At 37.5% G+C, this 19,702-nt stretch overlaps 1 protein-coding gene across 10 annotated transcripts in view; it reads left to right on the forward strand.

The window, feature by feature from the left end:
* The window catches only part of PLCH2 (phospholipase C eta 2), a 116,392-nt gene that overhangs the window by 43,557 nt on the left and 53,133 nt on the right, over positions 1–19,702 (forward strand). The window contains exon 1 of one of the 10 annotated variants that reach the window (XM_054849971.1): positions 3,275–3,324. The exons of 8 other annotated variants lie outside the window; for them this stretch is intronic. In XM_054849971.1, coding sequence (XP_054705946.1) covers positions 3,306–3,324 — 19 coding nt within the window. In that variant the 5' untranslated portion in view covers positions 3,275–3,305. Of the gene's footprint in view, positions 1–3,274; positions 3,325–7,364; positions 7,582–19,702 lie in introns of those variants that run through there. One more of the 10 variants, XM_054849970.1, reaches the window with a different exon arrangement.

Here is a 19,702-nt window from a genome sequence, read left to right on the forward strand (position 1 = left end):
TAGAAAAGTAGCTAAGACGACTGAAATAATAAACATTGTGCATGTCGTTTAGTCAGACATGTTGTGGTGGAAAAAAATCAGGTTAAACCAGCTCAGTTAAAACAACTTTCTCAGTGTTCTCTTGCCTTCTAGTCTTCAGCAGAAAGTTTACTTTTGTTGGACTTTGAAATACAGAAATACAATACATTTTAAAGAGCAGTAAGCCCATCATAGCTACTGTTGAAAGGAGTGAGCTTTGCTGTCAGTACCAATTATGGAAAGATTGTGCACTTGGTTAGCAATTCATTTTCTTGCCTGGAAACAGCAGCTATTTGCTAACTGACAGAATATTGCATCAGTAAACTGTATTACTACCTAAACTCCAGTGTTGTGGATGGTTACAATATAATGTCAATTATTAATATGATGCTAAGCTAGAGGATATTTTTTCTTCTCTATTTTGAAAACCTCCTTTGCTCATATGGTTCCTGTGCTGCTAGCTCCTGACATCTGTAATAAATCCTTGCCTGTCTCAGCACCTGATCTCTCCCCGCTGATGCTGTCTTTTATTTGCTTTGTGTGTTTCATACTCCTTATCCGGTTGCCGTTGCCAGCCTAGCAGTAGGGGTTCTGAGAAGCTGCTGGAGACTGAATGCTTACTGTAACGCTATCATTTTGCTAGTGAAACAGGTTGATAATCCAGGATTTTACTAGTGACCTAAAGTTAAATTTAAAAGCTGCTTTGTGGCCTGCAGTAAACAACATGGGTTTTAGAAAGATTAGTTTTGACATCAGCTAGTATAATGGAGAAAGTACACTTGCAGCAGGAATTAAGAATTGCTTTTTATTCAGTCTTAATTGACAGAGGGGCAGACTGTGTTCTGAGATCAGCAGAACAAGGAGCTGATAAATATTTTCTTTAAAGCCCATCTCATTATGAGTCTAGAACATTAGAACCCCTTCAGTAATAAAGATATTGGATCTCCGGTGGAAACCGCAAACAGCTTCAAGTGGATTCTTGCATCTTAGATAAAAAAGAACAATGAGTAGCTGGCAAAATACCAAATGTTGACATAAAGCCACTGCAGCCATTATGGTGGCGTAAAGTATTTTTGCTTCACCTGAAAAGCCAGTGGTACAAATCAAAGTTGGTCAATCTACCTTGTGTCTAGGCTGGTGGAATTCAAGAACAGAATTTGCCCTGTTGTGCCTAGCAGAGGCTGAGTAGGCACAGCTCAGGCCACTATAATTTGGAAGCTGTAACTGCAAGAGAGAAAGATGGTTTTGTTTACTGTGGTGAAATGGGATGGAGGAGATCAATATTCAACTTCCTGTGCATTCAGTTCTAAATGGATCATTTAGAACTTATAGCAGAGCCCATTCTCAGAATATCCTCTTGGCTTCTGGGATCTTCAGGCAAGAGGTGTAGTCTTCGTGGGTCTCCATTATTCTATTTATAAGATGATCAGAATTGTGATATGTTCCCAATGCTTTGAAGTTTTCAGTGATGTTTGATGAAACTTTCACATGTGACATTAGATCTGGGTGTAGCAGAGTACTATAGAGAGGGCGCTAAGGCAGAACACCTGGTAAAAATATGCAGGATAGCATCGTTCTAGCTTCCCAAGCTCCTAAGGGCTGCAGTGAAAGCTGGGGTGCTTTTCAGAATGTTGTCTAATTCATTGGATAATGAGAGTAGCCTGGAACTTGAACAATTTTTTTTTTCTTGTCTGTAGAAAGTGTCTGCAGAAAAGATACAGCAGGGACTGAACATAATCAGACTAAAATTCATTTTCAAGTTAAATCTAACATTCCTGGATTTCTCCCTTCATCTTTCCTACTGTTTCAAGAAGTTAATTATAATAAGACTATTATTTCAACATTTGGAGTTTCACAAAGAAATCTATTTTCTGAAGTTTCAATTTAAACGTGCAATTAACATAATCTATCAAGGGACGAAAAGGAAGAATCCTGACAGTAGCCTGTCAGTGACTGAGTTACTGTGCTGAGCAGAGGCTTAAAACCCCTCTTATGTGTATTTGGAGTAGGAGAGAAGGATCTCAAAAGCCAAAGGAACAGTTGTTATCTCCATGTTATAAATGGGCTGGTGCGCCCAGAGAAATGAACTGGTTAGGGCTGCAGAGGATTTCTAGAGCAGATAGAAAAATTTAACTTTTAAGTTATAATTCCTGTCCTGCTGTCATACACACATGACAGCAAGTGAGCCTGTAGGCATTGGGCATGTGAATTACATTAGTTTTGTCTACCTTAAAAAAAAAAAAGTAAAAGGTAATGGACAGCACACAGTACCACATCTTATTTTGTTATACAAAAAGTCACAGAACATACTAATGTGAAGCATCATGTTGTTATTTGCAGCACATTCAATGCCAGAAAAATGTCAGTGCATTTTACCCTCTATTTTAGTTGAAAATGGAAAAGGTATTGCCTTGCAAGCTGTGATGGTTTTGATAGGAACCTTCAAGTAAATTGTTGTTTTGGTTGAACAGACTGTTGGTGTTTGGTTTTACTGTTTTTATCCCAGAAAGATAAATTTGTTGCGAGAAATCTATCTTGTACAGAGTGTGCTGGGCTTCTCTACCTTTTCTCTGCAGAAAGCACATGCAAAGGTATCAAAGGGATCTGGGGAGTATTTCAAATTACAAAAAAAGAGGAAACTATTTCTGCACTAGATTGTGAAACCTCATGGCATTATCAGATGCAAGACTGGAAATTTATCGTACTGGATGTCGTTGAACTTGCTGTCGGCTGAGTAATAAACGTATGGAAGGATCCTATAGTTTGCTGATCTGATTGTGTTAGTCTTGGTAACTGTCTGTAAACATTTGGTAATAAAACCTTGATTTGAAACTTCCCAACTCTTCATCTGTTAAAAGAATAGTGGTTTTGTTCTATGTCTAGCCACCTGCTGTTTTCTCTTGTGGTAAAGTACATTGGTAACTATGGGAACAAAAACTTAAGAACAAACACCCACATGTGTTGAAGTTGATTTAAAGAAGGTCTTGAAGTGATGCCATGAATTGTGAGATATGGAACTATCTGGCATGGAGTTTGATGGCTTTCAATGAGAGCTAAGTGTTCTACTTTCATAAGTTATTTAGAATGTCCTTGGCATTACGGTGTTACGTTCTCCAATTTGTTTTAACTGCAGTACAACATTGTTGTGCTGCATTTCCCAGTTGCCTTGTTGTGTCCCCAGAAGTGGCAACACTCCTCCCTTGGGTTGGGCAATAAGATCTGTTATTTCTATCAGGAAATAAGGCTTAAAATGTGATATGTGACAGCAGTACCTCTGGAGTCTCAGTATGAAGGATGAATGTGCAGGTGAATATATAGTCAAATTATAATGTAACCTTATAGTGTGTAGCACTGTCACCAAACAAAGCCTTGGGTATTAGTTGAAGCTTAGGTAGTTCATGCTGTTGCTCTAGCTTGGTTCCTTTCCTAGTTGTCCAGCGAGGATGGTGGCCAGAGCTGAAGTGCCGTGGCTGTGTAGTAAAGATCTGTGATAGACTTGTATCCTATATGGACTGGGGATCTATAGTTGCCAGTGAGTCACAACCATGTGCTGAAGTTGCATCCAAATGAATGTTAAGCATACTAATAAAGGCTGATGTATTTTACAGATGAGAGAGTAGCAGTGCATCAGGTATGGTGCTGTGCTTTTTAGCCTTAGCTGAACAGGTGCAAGATCAGATCTTTGTCACGTAATGGCTTAGGTGTTTGAACTAGAAGTGTTAGCTGGTCAGTAGCATTACATTGAGCTTTCTCTGCATAGTTGGGAAAGTAGGAATTGAGAGAATTCTTGTCTCCTTGTAGTCCCTTCTTAGGACTTGATCTTTGTCGTGTGATAGCGCCACATCACAAGTCACTCTTCTGCTCTGGTTAGAACTAGATAGCTGAGGATGAAGGAATTAGTGCGTGCCATGCTTTGTATAATATGGAACTGATAATGGTGTAGATTTGTTCCATGCTGGCATTGTGTTTTGCACCTTTCCCTGTCACATATGTCCTTCTAGGTGTGATTCAGAGGCCATGAAAGCCAGATAAAAACTTGTCATTGATTTCAAGAGTCAGTGGATTGACTTTTCATATAGAAATCTCCTGTGGCCTAGACTATGTGTTACTCAGAGTGAGAGCATCTTTTAGTTGTGAAGTGCTTTGGTCTTTATGATAGCACAATCTGTGTTTTCTTTACTTCAAAAAAAAACTTGCATATATTGTGAATGCATTCAAATGTTTCTCTGACCCTTGTTCTGTGACCCTGTTTTAATTGCATAGCAAAAAACTTCCAGAGAAATGAAACATTTTATTTTATGAAATTGGTATGATACAGTAACTAAATTCTGATTCTTAAGCTATTATAGTCTCAGATGTGAGTAATTAACATTTCTCTTATCTAAAAAAAAAGTAAACCCTGGAAAAGCAGCAAGCTTTGATCAAATTGAGTGGCTAATCAGTGAATTAGTTGATCAGTCTTAGCTGTTATCTCTTAACTTGCTCTGTCTCTTGATAAAGTTATGAAGAATAGATGGTGTCGAATACAAGATTTGTCTCTAGGCCTAGGCTGTGGTGTGAAAGCTTTCTGTCCCTGTATTCCCCAGAGATATTGTTTCAGAGACATTTTCAGGGCCTCAGCACTTGCCCTACTTCTCCCTTACAATGCAAAACAGTGATTTGTTGATAACCTGTGCTTGCCTACAGGAAATAAGAACAGTGGCAGAGAAATGCTAATTGCTTTTAGGATAAACCTGGAACATTCTATTAAATGCATTGCATGATGTAGTTGTCACTGTTATGAGAAAGGGCTTGTTGGTCCTGTGAGTCCAAGACACCTGATTTGTTTTTAAGGATAGACAGAAATGCAATCCGGAAAGTCATTTTATAAACAGACTTTCTTGATAGCAGCAGTCTGGATGTAAGGCTAAGAGGACCCTTTCATTGTTATTGTCTCTGTTTATAATTTCTTCTCTTTCTGAAGTTCCAGGGCAACATATGAATAGTTTTACACAGGTAGGATTCAATACAGAGGAAGAAAGAGGAAAAGAGAAATTAATAATTAAGAAAAAAAGGCAAGACAATTTGCCACTCTTGCATGGATTATTTTTTCCGCACACCAACAAATCAGATCAAAATTTCACCATGTTTCTGCTTTTATCAATGCATTTTGATTCATTTTCATCATTAGTTTTGGAGCTGCCTTTCTTGTAGACTTGAAAAATAATCTTCACATCAAAATCTGTTAGTTCTGAAAGGTGAAAAGTTACCTCTCAAAATGCGTATTTTCTCAGCATTTTGTTTTAAATAGTACAGCCATTATTGCAAACCAGCTTCCCTCATGTGCACAGGACAGTGCTGTGTCCTTCATGTGTTTTAACTGTTAGGTTAGTTAAATTAGACATGCAAGTCTAAATTGGATGGAAAACACTGAAGGAATACTGCATCCTGTGAGGCTGTACTGTGTGCATTCAGAATATATACATCTGCTGCATATATTTTGCCTTTAAAAATACTTTAAATTAGTTCATGACTTGCTTTTGGTGGCAATTAATATACTAGCACATGAAATCTATATTGCTTTCTGTGTAGAGCAGATTGTCCCTGATTATCCTTGAGTAAGTGGTATATCAGTAGTCAAGCAGACTATACATGAAATTATCATCTCTTTCAAAAGCTTGGAGGATGATGACTGCCAGACCTCAACCTAATATACAGCTTATGGTTCTTTATACGTAAAAAAATCATCATGATGTATGCAGTAATTTTGTGCCTGTCATGTATATTATGTCAGCTTGAGCTTGCACAGTGCAGCACAGCAGCAAGGGTCCTCAGTATTTGCCCTGATAAGTACGTATTAAAAATGCAGTGGATGCAATAGGAATACCCCAAATGTAATGTGATGTAAATACATGATATCCCAGGAGGCTCCTGGAATAAGTGCTCCTCAAGTGCTCCTGAACTGGGTTGCTCAGGAGATGATATCTCAGGGGACACAGCTAGAGTTGAAAATGAGTAAGCAAATAGGATAATGTTTTGCTGAAAATAGGCTTGAGCCAAATTCTGAAATAATTCCTTAGATGATAAGGACGATGGGATTCATGCCTAAATGAAAATTGTAGGGGTTTCGTGTCAGATCTTGCAAAGATCTTGTTCTGTCTGGAATGCTGACTGATGCCTAAAATGCAAAGATGATATAGAATGTAAACAGGGGGACAATCTAGCTGTAACAACTGGAATCTATGAATGAGACTCGACATTTCTAGTTTGGAAAGACTGAATGGGGTGGGAGAAAGAAAATGGTAAGCATTACACAGCACCTCACATACATATTTAAGTAGGTCAAGATTGAAATGGGGTGTTATAAGGGACCAGAGCAATGTCAAACAGCACAAATGGATTTACTTCACTTACTGCAGTTGGGGTGGGGAGAGGATCAAGAACAGCAATGTCTGCTAAATCTGTGTGGGGTGAATGCCTGCAGGGTTCTGGAGCAGATATGCCATCTATTTTGAGCAGAATAGTGTTAACCTTGTTATCCTGTCCCCATGCATCAGTTCTCTGTTTCTAAAGGAGAGAGGTTTTTTTCCCATTCATTTATTAATCCTGTTTATGTAGATTTCAAGTTCTGAAAGGCACAAATTGTCTTATCCTGTGTGTATTTCAGTGGCACGTAGGACAGGCAGAAACTATTCCTGGTTGGAATTTTTAGGCAGCACCATCATGTAAAGATGCTGAAATTCTTCTTCAGAATTTAGGCAGCCTTCTTGTGTGTTGTGTTTTGGGACACAGCATACAATGTTATGTGCGTTGTTTACTAGCTTTTTTCCATTAATTCTGCATTGATATTTCCTTGCAAGTTAAAAAGGAGGGAAATACATGGTCTTTGCCAAGAAAAGAAATCAGACGGAAGTCCGAAGACAACAGCTTGCCTATTTTTATCAGTAACTTGCTTTCTCAGCTTAAGCAAGTATGGGAGGATACCTTAACAATATGTAGGATGCTGTAGGGACACAGGGGAGGCATTAAAATAAAATACTTTTTTTTTCTTCTTAAGTGAAGTAGCATGCCATTGATGTTTGTTGCCTACTGATTGAAATACATCCCAGAGGAACTGAGTTGTCTTTAGTACTTATTTCCTAACATCCACAAGTTTTTCCTTCAATTCTTTTTTGAAGGAGTGAAGAAAAATACATCCATATATCATATCTGAGACTGGGGAAACAAAGAGTTAATAAACGATTATCCCAGGTGGCTGAACACTTGAGTTGCAGTGAAAGGCTGGTAACATTCATTGAGCTCCTGTGCTGGTTTCTACCTGTCAGCAGCTCCTGATATACTACTATACAGGGAATAAAAAATGAGCTTGCTCAGACCAGAAGCAGCAAGCATCCTTAGGAACCTTCTGATCTTGCATTGAAGACCAATGTGCAATGTTATTTTTCTCATTATTTAAGAGAGTCTTTTGAAATATCAGTGATGTACATATGGTCTTTGCTGCTTCCTCTGGTGTTTTGTTCACTTGCTTCTCTCACTGGAATATGGATGATGCAAGCACCACTAAATGCCTCAGCCCAGATAAAGGTAAGGGGAAATGTTATTTTAACCACCTTTTTGCGGGAAATTAGTTTCGCTATAGAGAAAAGTACAGGGCTTTCTTGGACACTTGTTTTCTGTTATTCAAACTTAAATGCTTACCACAAATATATAGCAGTTTAAGGCAGCCTTTGCTGTACGATACCTTTGCCTCTTGTTACCACCAAACCTTAAATAATACATGCATCTCTAATGGCTGCTTCTTCCTGCATGAGGAGTGCAAAGGAGTGCATCAGGTGTATTCATGTCCCTTTTCTGCTAGCTTAAGTAGCTAGCTGTCACCATAAAGAAAGGCTTTCTATTTTTAACTGTAGACCTTCTGCTACCCACATTAGAAGAGAGAAAAAGAGACTCCAGTACTATTGTGAGTCACCTGTATTGTTTTATTTTTTAAAAATATGTGATTTGCTTCTAATTAGGTACAGCTTCTTTATAACCAGTAAGAGTACGTAGAATCAGTTTGGGTTGAACATTTCTCTGGTGGAGTCATACAAGGCATGAATTCATCAGTCCTCTCTGAACTGCCTCAAGCTGTTCAAACTGTGGTGCGATTTTCTGCAATTTGAACTTGGAGGTCATACCTCCTGTAGTGACGGCTTCTTAAGAAATTATATGAATTCAAGACCAATTCTCAAAAGCCCAGTTTTTATTTTTTAGAAGCTTTGTATTCTTGTTGATTTATTTAGTAAAAGCCCAGAGAGGAAAACCCTCACCTGTGATATATTTTAATTGAATCAAATGCCTAGTTGCTTGTCTCTACGCATTTTGTATTTTATGCCTGTTAGGCATGTGGTTTTGCAGTAGTTATGCAACAAGTAAAGAAGTATGTGCACTTGGATACTGTTCTAGCACCTTCATGTCTTTGGGAAGGCAGACTTCCTGTATTTTCAACTAATAGAATACTTAGTCACACATTCATGAATTTTGCCATATCTGTTGAAGGACACATTCATTACAGTTTGCTTTTCTTTTGTAAGATTGGCTGAAAAAATAATATCTAGATTAAAACTTTACCAAAGTGGAAAAATGCTTGGATCTAACTTGATGTTTAGGTGCTGGAACCAAACCTTGTATCCATTAACTCTGGTTTTTACTCCTCCATGTCTTTATTATTAGCATACTAAAAATAAGCTAGAGCAATGCTATTCATTCAGAAGGTGAGAAAAGGTAACGCAGATAGGTGTGTACTACCTGTGTAGTCACTAGTCACTGCAGCAAAAACTGTTCCAGTAATTGAAGAACGATGTGAATGCAAAAATTAAAGCAAATTGACTTGGAAGAGTCTCATTATAGAGCAGAATTGTAATTTACAAAAAGAGGATGGCCATAGAACATCACGTAGACAAATTTTCTATTGTAAATAGAAATGACTGTTGTTTTTTCTGTATTTTATGACCATTTTGGTAATGATATTCTTTATTAATAAAAATAATATCAAATCCAAGAATACTTCTAGTCTGTGAGAGATTTGATGATTGTGAGAACTATGCAAATAATTCAGGTAAATAATGAAAGAGTATCAGCTTGCATCAGAAAAAAAAAAGGAAAACATTAACCAATATTTTCCTTTGAGATTTGTTAAGAATGAAGCAGGGATGATGAGATGCATTTAGGCATTGTCAATATTTATTTAAATAGCAAAAATCTTGAAGCATATTTTAAAACTTAGCACAACGGTTTATTTACCTGTGCCATATTTCTGGCCTAGAGTCTAGAGATTTGGAAGCATGCAAGCTTTAGTTTAACAAGATGCTAGATAGAGAAAATGGTGAGAAACTATTTCCTATGTGCAAGAACTTGTTCCAAGGAAGGAAGATGATTTTCTCAAAACTTCATAAGCTGTAAATCCCCAAGTTTTGGATTGAGTTGATTGAAGTGGTACGGTTTGATTGAAACCTTTTCGCTTTTATTGACTGCATTTTCTAACAGTAGTGTTTTAGGACTGAAAACCAAAATATTTTGGTTTTGAAAAATGTCATGATGGGACGACCCGAGTATTACTCATGTAATTACTGTTCTCTGAAACCTGATGTACCATTGTGGATGTATTGTACTTTAAACAGGCAAGGTCCTCGAGGAAGGTATGATGGAGCAGGAATTTTGTCACCTCAAGTCCTTTTGACTTCTTACTATTAGGTTCGACGTCCAACTTCTGAAAGCAGGTATGAGAGAGGGGCTCTCACTTGAGGATCTACGTGGAGAATCATCCATGTAGCACTTATTCAGGTTCATTCCTTGTTTGCAGTTAAAAAATGCTGAGACAGATTTAAGGATGTTCACCAACTCAGTGTTTCTGCCAGATGGTGTCATTCTAAGCTAGCTATTGGAAGCACCTTGAAAACAAGTGGGGTAACTTAAAAGAGCAGAGGTTACATGAGCTGAAGGTGCAGGCAGGGTGGTCGAATGAAGTTTCTTTTTAAAGGGTGGCCACCTTCTTGCTGTCATCTGTAGTATTAAGAGGAAATGAGATTCTCCTCTCAGTTATAAATCAGTGGTGATGCAACTGAAGCCAGTAATTCCATAGTATATGAATGCCTCTGAAAGTCTTCATATGATGTCCTATTAAAACATTTATGAGAGGCACTAATGTGCTGGCTTTCAAGACTTCAGTATTCTAGTGACTTGCCACTCTCATTTTTTAAGAGGTTCTGGTTGCCTAGAGGCTAACGAGTCATAGGTGATTATCTAAAAAATTACTTGCTCCCAGTAATTCTGAAATGTTCAGCTATTGCTAAAGAAACAATTCATACTGTCAGTACCATTGGGAGAAGAATGGGCCACATATTGAGTAAAGCATCTTGTCTGGGAAAGTCTTTTAAGAATGTGATAGTTGTCAACCATCTTCCAGTGTAATGCCTCAAAAAGCTCTGGAAGACCTAACTAAGGCTCATGTTTCCTCTCACTCCAGTCTATTTGGTGAGATTGAAATTTGTGATTTTTCAATGTTTTCCTCTTTGTCCACTTTGTTACCTGTTGTAGCCACGTGCTGTGTGTCAGCTGTTTGCCCACTTCACGGAGATCAGGAAAAATTTCCTCAAAAAAAAGTCATATTGATGAAGGCTTTCTCATCTTTATATCATTATTAAAACTGTATTGGAGTAGTTGTTTTCTACCTTTTGCTGCAGCTAAGAATCCAGTGTAATAAACACTGCTCAAAACCCAAAGTCAACAGTACTTTTTGGGTTCAGACTGATGGTCCTTGGGGAGAGGTTGGAAAACAGATTCTAGGACATGGTTCTTTCATCCTTTTGCCAAGCTAGTTAAAAACTGGCTTGAGCATGACTTACCTGCTTATTCTGTGTATGGTTGAGCATATCTCTATACTATCAATATTTATGATAAATGCATATATTTTATTGTCAAATAAAAATGTGTATTGCTTACTCTGTTTTCTCTGTTACTAAGATTTAGCATGATTGCTTTACTTGGGATGGAAGTTGTTTCCGCCTCCCTTGTCCAAGGAAGTTTGTGGAGAATTGGACATTGGTTACAAAACATATCATTCCATTGACTCAGTTGGATTTGGAGTTGAGATCCAACATCCGTAACCTGGAAAGCACAAGTATCCTACTTTCAGATGGTCTATTGTAAATTAGGGCAACCTTTTTAAAATGACAGGTTCTACATCATTTTAAGGATTTACACTGTCTTGATGGAAAGCAGAATCAGATCCACACTTTAATACTGTCCAAGTTCAGATCCTTATCCTAAAATGAGGATATTGCTTTCAAATGATATTGAGGAGAAAAGTCCATTTATGAACGTTGTGCTTAATTGCTATGGGCTTCAAGTTAATATGTTGTGGACTCACCTTAAAATTACCTTAAGTGTTGGAGGGTGTCTATATTACATCATCCTAGAAAGGTCTCAGTGAAATTGTTTTCTGGTAGTGTTCCTGTTTGTGAGAGGGAGGAACAGCTTTTCTTTCATTCATTTAGCAGGAGGTTTAGAGTGGTTATAGCAGTTCTGGAGAATAAAAATGTGACCAGAACTCAGTTGAAGATAGTATATCCAGTCGCCTTTGCTCTACTTGCATGAGTGCAGTGGAGTGAGAGGAACGATGAGCACTGTGCATCTATTATGCAAAAGAAGGATGGATGAAACAAAAAGAAAAAAAGCAAGCTTATTTTTGTCTTCAGAAAACACTTCACCTCTGATTTCTTACTGACTTGCACCTTGTGCAGCCAATTGTACTTATAAAAAGCAATGGAAGAATGTTTCTGAAGCTCAGTTCTCACCTCACATTCAGTGGAAGTACTGAATCCACTTTTGACAAGCACATTCTCTTTGGAATAGAGGTCTGAAATTTTGTGGAATGTACCTTCTGCTTTCCTTCTGCAATTCTACCTGTTTGTTATCAAAAAAGTAGAGTATAAAGTAACTAACATGAATCTAAGGCTATTGAACACTGGGAAGAAGAAACCATGGTTTATTACTGAAGGTATAGTGATTTGATGTATTTCTCATTTAGTGAAGTCCCTAGGCAGCATACACGGAATCATTCTCAGGCTTTTCTCCCTTTATGTGCCTCTGGAATAGAGATTACTTACACTTCTTTCCCTTTTTTAAACACTTTATTAATTTATTTACTGCTCTAATAAACACCAGTGCTGCTATTAAAAAATGCATGTGTGAAATTAAGCAAAAATAAAAATGTGAAAGTTCACAAATTCAATATACTGGAGAAAATTGGGCTACCCTGCATCTTCTCTTCCTGTCAGAAATTTTTGTTCTGATCCAAAGACTGACCCTTGGCTATTTTCCTGATGTATTCAGACACTGTGGGAAGAGCAGTGATTCTGAACAGACTATCTGATTTGTAGTTTTAATGCGTTTCTTCCTGTGGCATTGTTGTCTTTGAGTAAATTAGATATTATTTTTAATACAGAGTAAAAGATTAGAAGTCCGGTAGAAATCAGATACAATGCTGCCTGTTCAGAATCATCACCTCATCACCCTTTTATAGTAGAATGATTTTATTTTTTTAAGGTGATTGAAACTCTACAATCTATCATTCAACATCCCATTAGTTGAACTGAGGAACGAGTCTGCAAAAAATAATGCCTCCAAAAATAGCTTCTCTATTTCTTAGCATGAACTAATGTTCTCAGCTGTATTTCTCAGTGGAATTTATCAACCAAATATCCTTTCAGATTTTGTTCCGTAGCAATTCTAGAAATTTTAGGCAGATAAATTACATTTTTATTTCTGATCAGGTGAAAACCCAAGAACTTTCAGTATAAATAATTTAATTGGAAAATTCTGGACAGGGTTTCATGAATGTAGGATTAAATTTTCCTCTTCATTAACATTTATCTATATGTGGGAGAAACAAGTGCACAATGGAAATGAACGCTGCACAACAAATTAATTTTAAAGGAATATTTTCTTTATTCTCTTGTCAAGGACCAAAATGATCTCTTGTGGGACTACTGTTGAATGTTGATACTTCCTGTATGTTTATCTGAACTATACTGAATCCAAGACTAAAAGAAAAAAATGGGCAATAAGCTATATTGACTTGTAGTCATTGAGCTTGTTGTGGACTTCATCTCAGCAGCCTGCACTCTGTGCAACTGTGCTCCTTACTGTTTGTAATCTTTCCCCTTCAGGAATTACAGCAGGTGGTTCCTGCTTGAAGAAAACCACAAGTGTTTGACTGTGCTTTCTCAATAATTCTGTCACAAATATTAAAACTTCCAACTTTTTTGGAGTGGAACTCGAGGCAGTGATCTCCCATGAGAGTGCGTTTGCCTTATTTTAGCCTATGGAAGATTCGGCTCCATTTTAACCTATAACTTGCACAGTCTATGTAGTCAAGTACTATGGCTACAGGCACTACTGGAAATTTCAGTGCACCCCATCATTTTGAAATCATGTTTCTGTCATCATTGCTCAGTGCTTCATGTTCTCTCTTGTTCAGAATACACACTGATTGCACACTGTGAACTGTGGCATGGATTCAGATTACAAAATTCTTGCTTTACCTGTTCTTTTTAGTTTCATGAACAGTCACCCATTAAAATGTTAACAAGGGATGTGAACATGAGCTTTGTGTTCTCTTGCAAGGTAGAAACAAGAAAAAATATATATTTTCTGAAACAGCTAATAATTAACGAAAAATAAAGTGTCACCTCCCCACCCCTTCTCATACCAGTCCAAAGAAAATGTTGAAGATCAAGCAAGTCCCTATGAAAGTGTGTCCTTGTTAACAAAGTTTAGAGCCAAAATATGGTTCTGAGCCAAATCTCAGCATCTTCAAGTTATTGTGATATTTGAAATTTAGATAAATAATTCTTGTTTGTCATACCTCTCAGTAGAGGCTGGAACTTTGTAATGTCCCTTATGATGGGGAAGAAGCATGCCTGATTATTGTAATTTGTAGGAATAAGGCACAAAGATGGGAGGTGGATACATTTCTTTACTGAAGTTCCTAGGCTCTCACATTTTTTAAATACAAGCCATCTGCTTTGCCTCACTGCAGACAGATTTCTAATTTTTTGTATGAATGATTCTGACATTTTGTTTTCAGCAAAGGATGGAATAAACTAGTGGCTCTAGAGGAAGCTCTCCACTCTCACCTGTCAGCTACGTCTTCCCAGAATAACCCTTGTAACTGAGCAAGCACCTTGCAATTCCCTCTTTGTGCTTCTGCAGCTCTGTGCTGCCATGTAACCTGCCTGTATTTCTAAGAGAGAGCAGATGACCTTCACTGTGGATTTAAGCTTGGTGGCTTAATCCCACTGTTTTCTCTTGATTTACAGTACACCCTCATAAGGTTGTCTCTTGGATGACACAGAAGCTCAGGAGAGCATTGAATGAAGACAGAGACTGAGATATTCCTGGAGACAATGCAGCTCTAGCTTTTCCACGTTGTATGAAACTGGTATATATTTGAGAAATAAGGAGTCTGTCACTTTTTTTTTTAAATGCACATGGCAGAAAATGAAGGTCTAGAAGAGTTCTGAATCTTTTACAGGTAGAATACATTAAAATTCACCTCAAATACGGAAGCAAAGTTAGTGAGTTAAAATCAATTTGTGCCGGTGCATTTCAGTAGCAGATGTCTTTTCTGAATGTCTTTCAATCAGTCCTGTTTTTCTGCACCAATTTTGTGTTAGATTTTTGAATTCTTAGAGATGTTTTCATAGAAGGCGTTCAATAATATTGATGGATTTCTTCCCTCTCAACCTGTCTTAATCTCCCTTTCAGTGTTTATGACCCATGTCACTGAACAGATGGTAAAGTGCTGAAAGATCTTTAAATGTAAAGAGTTTAAGATCTTACTTCAATTAAGTGTGTAGGGACATTTTCCTATACAAGTGAGAGATTGGAAACAAGGTGACCTTAGAGCAACATTTTTTTAATATATATATATAAAATCTTTATTTTATGCTGACATTTTTCTACAATCAACAAAATTTTATTATTACAGCTTTTTCAAGGAAAAAAAAGTTCAAATAGCTTTTAAATTCTTTTTACTAAAGATATCTTGGGAATTGAATTTCCTTTGCCAAATCCAGCATCAGAATTCTTAGTAGAGTTTGTTAGTAGATTATTGTTATTATATGTTAATTACTGAAGGCTAAAATAATAGAAATATCTCAAAGATGGTGCATGTTTTAAGTGGAAAAGAGTTAATATTTCTATGGTTTCTTTGATAAAACATGACACGAATCTTAATATATTTGTTAAAGAAACAGTCTTCCTTAACGCAAAACCTACTTGAAGGCTCAAAACACAAAGCCTTTTCTCATTTAATTAAAGTAATTGCATAATTTTTTTCAGATGAGCTCAGGAGAACTGAACATCATGGAAGGAGGCAGAGACTAATTGTTGTCATTGCGTTAGTGCTGTTGTTGCTAATGGGTTCCAATCCCACTAATATTCCTTCACGTGAATAAAGTAAATCAAGGCATTTCAGGATCAGTTCATTTTAATAACACGGCTTTCTAAAGAGTTTTGGAAATATTCATATCTGTGGTTGCTTAGCTGAAGTGGCTGTCTCAGAGCTTACACATTGTGAATTGCAATACTGAAAGGACACGCAACGTTACAGCTATTGCTGTTTCTCCCAGTGGAATTAGTGACCTAAGTGATGTGGAATTGATGCATACTGAAGACAGATGTATTTCAGTCAAACTGAGTAACTTGAATATATTCTGAGCCAGTGCAAAAATATTAAGCTTTGGACCATGGTGGGTGAGAAACAGAAGCTAGTAAATAACCTGGCTTCCCCTTTCCACAGGCAAGATGTGTGGCTTTAGTCTTGAGTGTGGATTACTGTGCTTAGAGTTGCTGTCCAGATGGTCTAGCAGTCTGTCGTAGACTATAGCTCTGTCTGTGTCCATGCCAAAGGTCAGTAGTATGGGGTTATGGTAGAATTAGGGAAAAGGCAGCTTATATACAGTTAGGATAATGTTGTGGTCCAGCCGGTTCTCTGGCCTTTCTGAGCGGTGAATCGGCAGTTTAATGAGTGCAGGAAATTTGGTTGTAACTCTCGGTGTATCTGAATTTTGCCTGCCTTGGAAGTTACCAAAACCATCTAAAAGTGATTGTTTTAGTGAATTCTTAATAATGCAGAAGTTTTTAGTTGTCAAATAAAAATGAAAAATATACCAGATGTTGTCTAATCTCCATCAGCACATACTCCCCATATCCCTTTTCTTGGGAAGAGGTCACACTAGAAACATAGGCAGCTGTTGCACGTAGAGACATAGCAGTTAACATAGAGCACCATGGAAACCCAACGGCAAATGGCTCCAGCAGAGGAGAAACTGAAACTGAGTTGCTGGTCTTGCTGGAAAGAACATGCTGCTGTAGACCCTTAGGAAGCAGCATTTCTGGGGGAAAGGGAAGAAACATAAATCACACGTTTCGAAGTAGTGAATGAGCATCGTGACTTTGGTTCATCAAGTCAAGCTTTCTGTGCTCCTGCTCTTCATGTTTGTGCTTATGTATGTTGGGTTTTCAACCTTTACTGTAATTCAGATGTATTTCTAAACTGTATTTAGTGATTTGCATTTCAATAAGATTTCTTTGCTTTTGTTATTTCCTTTAGAAACATCTTGGCATTTAGTACTTCAGAAGACAGTAACAGGCTTACTAACTGATATGAAGATCTTAGGCTGGGGTGTCTAAGATGTAGCTGTAACTGTAATTTCTGCAGTTTTTCCAAGGCTTTTTGACTGGTGTTTACAGCTGAAAGTGCAATGGGGAGGATAAAAGTGAGATAGAGTGTACAGATAAATGGCAGTGTGCCAGATTACATTAAAAACTTCTGTTTCCTCCTTTTACTTTGACTTGTGCGTTGGCAATCATTTTCTTTTTATTCTGCAGCCATTATGAGCAAGACTTCCCTGTATGGGAGGTGGGAAATAGCGATACCTGTATTAAAGTTAATGCGTGTATCACTAATTGCTGCCCATGTGTTTCTAAGTATTTTAGAATCAGCCTCTTGTGATGAGGTTAGTTCGTTAATCTGATAAACTGGGTCTGTAGTGTATTTGTGCAAGGATAGGTAAATGGAGTGCATAGCTGTGAAGTTGCAAGTCTAATCCTTGTGGATTTACAGGTCAATTACAGTATCAGGTCTGTAATATTTAATGTATCTGGCAATCAATATATTGAACTTTGAAAGCCAGTTTATTAAGTATACCTGAAGTATTTTCTGTGACATCTTCAACTGGTAGTAGCCAGCTGAAGCATAGAAATTGTGTCTGCATGTTGTTACCTGATACACTCAAGCTTCTTGCTACAACAGGAGCCTAATTCTGTTGCTTCTTTGTTTTATCTTCTGCTTGAATCCTGATGTACAGAAGACAAAAGAGAGATCAAAGTCTGACCTATGCATCGAAATTTCCCGCGTTAAAATTTTTAGTTTAATCTTTTCTATTTTAAGGGCTACAGCTGTTTCCCTGTGTATCAAATAATTTTTAACTCTTTTTCCTTTCCTCAACAGTAAAGCATGCATGTTGGAAAGGAATCCATCCATCCTGATGGATTGCGTTAATGATAAACCCATTTATCTCAGGAGGATCTCCACTTTGCTCACTTTTCTCCATCTTCCAAGCCATATGTATGTTGTATTCCTATATCTTCTGCAAGATGCTCTTTCTCTATATGGAGTCTGACTTTTCTGCCATTCTTGAAGTGAATATCTTCTTTTACAAGACTTTTGACATTCTAGCATTGTTCATCAAGTACTCTGAGTTCCACTTTTAGCTAAGTCACAGGCCAGCCTGCGGACTCAAACATTGTTGGTTTTCAAATCTTTTTGTGTCATGAAAAGCCTTTGTTACACTCAGAGAATAATGTTTCCAAAGTGCCATGGAAAGAAGTCTTTCATCTGCATGTTGTGTCAGGTGAGCAAGGTTTTTCTGAGAACGTCAAGTGAGGCAAGAATAGAAACCCATTTTGATAGGCTTATATCCTAAGTACTAAGCTCAGTACGCTTAAGGGTTGGGAGAGGGATTATGTCACATTTAACCCTTTGTTATTTCCTGTTGCTTTCCCACACTGTTAACTAGTATTCAGCGAAATCAGTAGAGGGGCCGTTTGAAAGATTTTTCTTTTTCTCTGTTTATGTGGTCATCTTCTTATGAGGCCTGAAGGATGGATTGACAGTGACAACTAATAGGATTTAAATTAACCTTTTATGGGTGGATTTTGGATTACAAATCTAACTTTAACTTCAACATTGAAATAGTTCTTTTCTGGTACTATAAATCACTGGCATTTCTCTGTACTTGAATCAAAAGAAATCCACAAAGTCCTGCTTGTGCAGAATTCTAATTCTGAACCGTGAAACTAGTATCTTGGACAATGCTGCAATAGGAGTTAGGTTTCTCCCTTCCCTTTGTCCCCAGGCTGATAACACATAAATGGTTAATGCAGTATCTAGGATGTCCTTGCAGGATTAATGTTTTAATTTTAAAAGGAGTACCCTTTGCTGCTAGGACACAGAGTGCTGACTGCTGACTGAGATTTTGTTGCATGTACAACCTGGAAGACTGCAAGGAATCCTTCTGATTAGTGCTGCAAGAGAAAAAAAAAAAAAGGAGCTAAACCACCACAATACTTTTGGTTTATTGCAAAAGTTTATCTTAACTCTGTCGTCTTATAATTGAGAGCCTTAAAGTTTAGTTGTATCTCCTCCCTTACGTGGTACAACAATGTCATTCTCCTCATTTAAGATCTTATTTCTATACCATGGAAATTACCCACAAAGCTGTTTACTGATTTATTTAAGAAATTCACAGAAGCATGGGGTAGAGCAGGTAATTAAGTTCACATTTCTCGACTCTCATACTGGCCCATGCTAGATCTTGCTTCCTCTGAGAAAAGGATTAGGATCTTTAGAACAATATTTAATGGGGTCTTGCCTTCTGCGTAGCAGTTTTGTGTTGTGTGGATATATGCTTCTCAGCATTTTACAGAACAATTTCGTCCTCCTCTGGTGACAATTAGTTTACAGTCATCTCACTAAATTACTCTTGAAAGGTGCCTTAGGAGAATGGAAGGCTATTGCTGAAGTGTTTGAATAAGTAGCAGAACGTGACAAGAGTGTACGTAGTGTTATTGCCACCGTTAACCCTTAGTGCAGACCCAGTTTGTTTTTTATTTGGAATTAATCTGTGGTTAAATTCTGAGTCCAGCCTAACATAAGAACTCTGGGCATAGGTGGTGAAATAAACAACTTCTATTTGAGAGTGAATCATCTCTAGAATTAACTCCTCTAAGGCTTTTTCAAACTGTGAAAGGAGGAGTAGGAAGCACTTAATGAATGTGTTTTTAAACGGGCAATTTGTGTTTAGCTCATCAAGCTAGAAGCGTGTTAGGCTCCTTGTACAGCTCACAGATGGCAAGAGCAATTGTATGTTGTACTTAGAACTTAATGTAGATTAAGAGGTTGTGATAACATAAATGAGGGATTTTATTTTGAGTTTAATGGATGCATTTCAAATGGAATGAGGTAGTGACTTAGGGCTTTTAAAAATTAATCCTTACCTGCTTTTATCTCTGTCAGTTTTCAAGCACCCTCACTGTTTGTGGTTTCTGTGTACAGCATTTGTTTTCTACGGCGTAGCTGCCTGGCTTGTGTCCTAAG

Source organism: Grus americana, chromosome 21 (genome assembly GCF_028858705.1).
Source record: "Grus americana isolate bGruAme1 chromosome 21, bGruAme1.mat, whole genome shotgun sequence".
NCBI lineage: Eukaryota > Metazoa > Chordata > Aves > Gruiformes > Gruidae > Grus > Grus americana.